The 6181-nt window shown below is 36.2% G+C and overlaps 1 protein-coding gene across 2 annotated transcripts; it reads left to right on the forward strand.

The window, feature by feature from the left end:
- Positions 1-2784: 2784 nt before the first annotated feature.
- On the forward strand, positions 2785-4692 carry LOC137713624 (uncharacterized). Of its 2 annotated transcripts, none has more exons than XM_068452946.1 (5): positions 2785-3125; positions 3286-3352; positions 3453-3501; positions 4049-4093; positions 4319-4451. In XM_068452946.1, the coding sequence occupies exons 1-5, from the start codon at positions 2862-2864 to the stop codon at positions 4356-4358; spliced, it is 465 nt and encodes a 154-aa protein (XP_068309047.1). In that variant the 5' UTR covers positions 2785-2861; the 3' UTR covers positions 4359-4451. The 2 variants fall into 2 exon arrangements, with proteins under 2 accessions (XP_068309047.1, XP_068309046.1); XM_068452945.1 differs by having other exon boundaries at positions 2787-3125; positions 4370-4692.
- Positions 4693-6181: the final 1489 nt, after the last annotated feature.

Raw genomic sequence — 6181 nt, forward strand, 5'->3', positions numbered from 1 at the left:
TAAGTAAATCACAGCAAGAATTCTACACACACTTTTGGCTATCGCCCTTTGTGAAGTGGGACATAAAAGGGAAATGGCTATCGGCCTCTCTATCCCAATAGACACCTCGCAACAAGAATTCTACACACACTTTTGGCTATCGGCCTCTCTATCCCAACAAACACCTCATTTATCTACAAATTCCATGATTTCAACACTTATGGCCATCGACCTCTAACAATTATGCAATTTGAAGCAAAGAACTTTGACTGCGACACTCCATCAAACACATAGAGTGTAAGATATGAACGAACCTAACAATTCTACGAACCTTGAATCTCTACCCAAACTAGAAAAGATATGAACGAAGATCTTCACCTCCGTTTCGATCACAAATCAGCAAAAGTCGGTCAAATAACAGTGAACTCACGGCGTCGCTCAAACGTTTCTTGGGAACTTTGTAGATCTTCTTGTATCCATGCATGTCAATGATCAAATTGAGATGAGCGACGGTGAGATGGAGGTGGGAGTTGGACTGAATAAGGATAAGGTAATCTTCTAGAAACATCTTGCTCTTGGAACTTCGCAAGAACAAAGTTTAGTATGAAAAATGAACCCATATCAAATCGCCAAGCAATTCTACTTCCTGAGAGTATGAACCCTTTCAAGAAACAGAGCCGCTTGGAACACGTTGGTGGCACCAAGGATCTTCAAAAGAGTGATCATTCTCAGCTGATTCGCATCCACAAAAATTGAGTAAGAAATTGATTATGCTTCCTTATCCGATTCGGGGATCAAAGAGAAGAAGGAAACACCGAAGAACTTGATGAAAAATTCAAGAAAATCTGAAGAGAAAATAAACTAGAAAAATGAAATCTAACAAAAAAAAAAAAAAAAACCACGACGGTTAAATAATGGTCCAAAAACCACAACCCTATATGGTTTCTTCGAAATAGTAACATATTCAAGTATGCAAAGCTTGAATCTAGTGCCTGGGATTGTGGGGAGTTCGTTGATGGTGCCAATCTCGTCCAAGAAAATAAGTGTTGGCAATATTCATATCAGAGTGCCATGTCATCAAGAGTTTGTTGAAAGGTTGTTCGATTGATAGAGTTAGTTATTACTGTTATGCTTGTTATATCTGTTAGCTTTGGAGCTAAGCTTTGTACTCTATATAACTGAGTGATGAATCATTTTGTACTTCATTCAAGTCTTTTGATAATAAAGATCATTTCCTTTCTTTTCTGTTGGCTCCCTAGCTCTTTATCTTCTCAATTCTTCACTGCTCTTTAATTTTTCTAATGTAGTTAACATGATATCAGAGCCATCAGGCTCACGCCGTTGATTCTGGTGGTTCCGTATTTTTTTTATTAGATTTCATTTTTCTATTTGGCCGTAAAACGGCTCGAAAGTGGCTATCTTGGTCTCAAGTTAGCCATTTTCGAGTCATTTTCTGCCCAAACCATGACTAGTTAGCTGTCAAAAAGGTACCATTCTCTTCGTCTCATCGAATTGTATGATTTTCGTTTTTGAATCACTTGATTTCGTTGAGTATTGAAGAAGTTATGAACGTTTAGTTTTTCAGTTTTCCCTCAAACCAGTCAACTTTGAGGCTATTTTCCGGCCATCTCCATCAACCATTGGGCATCTAAATAAGTATAATCTTATTCTACACTTTATTATCTTCATTTTGATATATTATGGGTCGAATTTGGTTAAGAAATGATTGAGTTACGAAGCTTTGAATATTGCCCAAACTTCCGGCCAAGAGTTCCGGGACACTTAACGAAGCTTTTAATGGAATGACCAAAATAATGGATGGTAGACAATCTTAGGGACCACTTCTATTGATTTGAAATTTCAACGACCAAGGTAATGTGTTATGTAAATCTCAGGGACCATTTTGACGATTTAGCCATTAAAAAAATAAAGGACAAAAAGAAATTAATATATGGTACAAATTAAAATTTAAAAGAAAATTGGTACAAGTTAAAAAAAGGGTTGCAAATTAAAAATGGGTACAAACTACAAATAGAAATATATGATAAAAGTTTAGTCATAAATATATACTAAATGTAATGTTTCTAACACTAAATAAATGACGTTTATTAAAACCTAAGAATCTTGATCAAAAATTAAAAAGGAATAAGATTTTAATCAATGGAGTATAAAAATAGAAATGAAAACCTAATTTCTCAATTAAAAAATAAATAAATAAACCCCACTTTTCTCATCATCTTCCTCTATCTACATTCCCCACATTCTCCTACCTTTTCTCTTCTTTTTTTTTAATTTGTCTTTTTTTTTTTTTTTTTTTTTTTTTTTGAGTTGTCATTTGTGCTTATTAATGATAAGTCGTAATAAAATAAAAAAACAAATTTAGTTGCACACATGTAGCGTGTGTGCCGATTGCTATTTTTTTGAAGTTTTTTTTTTAATTTCAAGATCTCTTATCTGCAGTATAAATAATCAACTTTTTAGTCTGATGTAGTACCAAACGATTGGCAAAATAGTTAGTACCAACTAATGCACAGATGCTCTAAGATGCATTTTAATATATTCTTTAGAGATACTTTAAGATGAGTAGAATTTAAATCTCAATTGTTAAACTGCTTAAAATTAAATATCGATGTTCACCAATACATCAAATAAATATCGACATTCAACAAGATATCAATAAAAAAATTTAAAATTCATCTTTTCAGTAATTAAAAAATAATAATCATTTTGATCAATTTCTAAAATAAACTAACAGTCCTTTTTTGTGCCAAGAAATATACTAGGGCCGTTACTTTTATTTATTTTTTCTATTTATTTTTGGTTCTGTTAACAGTTGACTCTTGACGGTTACGGACGGAACCAGGAACAAAACCCGCGGGAATATGCAGGAAGATGGAGGAGAACCACCTCAACTGCCCCGTCCGACGAGCTCCAAAGCCCCAATCTCAGAGCCACGCCTTGATCCGCAGTCCACTTGTCCCGAATCCACACTCGACCCCAGTGAGGACGATCGCACCGATTCGAAACCCACCTTGCTGAACCAGACCGAGTTATTCCGAGCTCTCGAAGTGGTCGAGAGAGACTCCCTGGCCATCGCCGACAGCTTCACGTCCCTCTTCGCCTCCCTCCGCCTGGCCCTCTCGGAGGTCTCTCCCTCCTTCCATCTCAATTTTGTTTTGTGTTTGGTTATCGAGAAAGTGATGAAACGGAAGGAAAAAATTGTTTTTTTTTTTTTTTTTTGAAAATTTTAATTTTCCCTTGATTAAACCCTAATTGAATGATTTGGTAATTTTTCTAATTACGAAGGTTACTAGCAACTCAGTTGATCACATGCATTGCTTTGGTGAAGCTGCTGGCCGCCTTCAAGAATCTGGTATCTGTTTACACAAATCATAATAAATATTTAATTTTGGGGGTGAATTTATGAAAAATAAAATTGAAAGGTGACAATGTGATTGGATTTTCAATTTCAGTTCTTGATGCTGGTACCAAGGGAAACCGGTATATAAACTCATGTCTCAGGTATTTGCTAAACGCTTTGATCATCTCGTTTTGTGATTCGATAGATGTTGGGAGATTACAATTCCGAGTGTTATGATTACGCAGAATTGTTGATGCATATGATGTGATATGGTTGTGTAATTTGAATAGCGGTAACCACAAATAGCGGTTTCATCAACTTGGTTTCTTCATATAAATTGATGGCTTGTTACCAATCGAACGAGCGAAAACATGGAGTTATTTGTTTCCCTACTAATTTATGTCATCTGGAAAAAGGATTTTTGCAGTCAATGAGTTATATAGAAACATATAATGTTTGCCAAATTATGTTTTCCTTTAACAGTGTGGCACATATTCTTGTTGTAACCGGTCACGGAAGTACTTACTCAAGGAAGTGTTTACCTGTGCTGGAACAAATCTGGTGATGCCTTGCATCGATAGCTGGCTGTATCTCAGTAACGCTGTCTTATGTCACTGTTGGGTGCTTGGTTTTAGGATGGTTAAACTTTTAGGTCCCTCAAAACGATGGCTTTTATAAGCAAGATGTTGAATTTTCCTTTTTTGGCAGATTAAACGGAGAAATGAAGGGCGCTGGCAGTCTAGCCTTGCAGCTGTATCCTTAACAGTTACTTTGGTTATATACCTATGTGTGTTTAATAGTTTATGCTTTTGCCTTCCACCATATCCACCGTACCGGTGGCCACTTGCGCTGAAATCAAGGGTTCATTTCATCCTGCTGTATGCTCGGCGGGTTACCAACGTGCTGGCGGTTGATAAAAATGTCTCATCATATATTCAAGCATGGTTAAGAATTCAGAATTCCCTTGACCTGAAGAAGGCTGTGGTTTTGTGATCTCGGTTTTCTTTTGGTTCCTTAATGCATGACCAGAAAAATCTTGAGGAGAAATGTTGACGCTCTCGACTCAGGCGTGAACAAGCTCCTTCACCTTCCATGATGTCGATCTGCCGGATTTTAGTACCGAATTAAGTGTGTGAACTAGTTGTCCAATACGGTTTAACTTAAGCAGATGTGCTATGTCGTTGGCCGATAAGCGTAGAACCTTGAGAGCATATGTGAAGTGTTATGTTGAAAGAAATATTCATGCGTATATTCTTTGTTGTTGGACCTTAAAAGTCCCACTAGTACTCGAAGATTGACTCAAAAGATGATTGTAAAGATTTAATCCTCTACCTTGTTTGGTGGTTTCCTGACCCAACTTGTTACTGGGTTTTGAAAGCAGGTCCAAATAATATAACTATCAAAAGGGCCCTCTCTATGGCCTTAATGTAACCTTAAGTTGAAAACCTTGACTCTGCTACTAGCAACGGAACATGGTAAGCAGAATGTCTCAAGTCTAATTCACATAAATGATAAGTTCGATACGTATTTATCACTTGATTCATTGTGCAATTTAGCTCAAATCCGAGCCAAATCCTCGGTGCACAAAAGAGCGGAAAGAAAATGTTATTGGCACAAGTTTGGACAGGGTCCAATTATCTATCCTGCATCTTCAATTACACGTGGTAGTTTATTCACAACCTAATTGTGCCATGTTGTTTATCCAAAATATTTCCTTGGATACCTAAAGGCACTACGTACCAATACAAATTTGATTATTATATTTGATCTACTAATAAATTGAGTGACCGAAGCCGTTAATTAAATCAAAATAAACAGTCAAATATGTTTGAATGTTGAATATCTGTAGGTACTAAAAAAAAAATCGATGAACCACAGACAATTAAAATAAGGATTTTTATCACAAATGGTTTCGGAAATTGACCCTCACCATCAAGATGGTCCCTGAAATTGAAAATCAATCAATGTAGTCCCTAAAAATAGATGTCGCAAATTAATGTGGTCATTTCGTCACAGTTTTGTTAATAAACTTGTTAAGTGCTGATTTGGCACATAAATGGGCCCCATAAGTCTTTTTTTCTCACAAATGGTCCTTGAAATTGATCCATGACATCAAAATAATCCCTGAAATTTCCTGGGACACCAAAATTGTCCCTAAAATTGAAAATTGATCAATGTAGTCCCTCAAGTAAGTGTCTCAAATCAATGTAATCATTTCGTCACAATTTTATCAAAAATTTTGTTATGTACTGATATGACATATAAATGGGTCACACAAGTCTAATTAAATTAAAAAAAAATTAACAATTTAGTGCTTAATAAAAAAAAAATTGTCAACCTAAAAACCCACTCCTACAATCACCTCCGATCCCAATCCGCATTTCTCTACCTCATTCGCTCTCTATTCTCTAAAAAAAAAAAAAAAAAAAAAAAAAAAAAATATCTCAATACACCAATCTTTACACACTTCGACACTCTTCACTAAATTGAACCTAGATCGAGATCACCTTTGGTGACGGCTTGACCCATTGGCAACAACTTATAGGACATCACCATTAACATTTAGGTGATCAACATCCTCACAACCTTTATCTTGGAGAGGTTGTTCGGCGCTTTCCTGGTGGTTTAGTGATGCAAAGAAAGACGAGGTCTGCCTTGAGATAATGAGGTTATAACTGAGGTGCGTCCATTGTTGGTTGAAAACTTTTTCCACACCCCATCTTAGGCCTTGGTTAAGCTTTGTGCCTTTGAGAATTTATGGAAGGGAGCTCTCTTTGAAAATAACCCAATTAGCCTAGCTAGTTTGGTGAGGCTACTGTTAGAGTATTTTCAAGAGCAAGT

The sequence above is a fragment of the Pyrus communis genome, chromosome 13, assembly GCF_963583255.1.
Source record: "Pyrus communis chromosome 13, drPyrComm1.1, whole genome shotgun sequence".
In the NCBI taxonomy this organism is placed as follows: Eukaryota; Viridiplantae; Streptophyta; class Magnoliopsida; order Rosales; family Rosaceae; genus Pyrus; species Pyrus communis.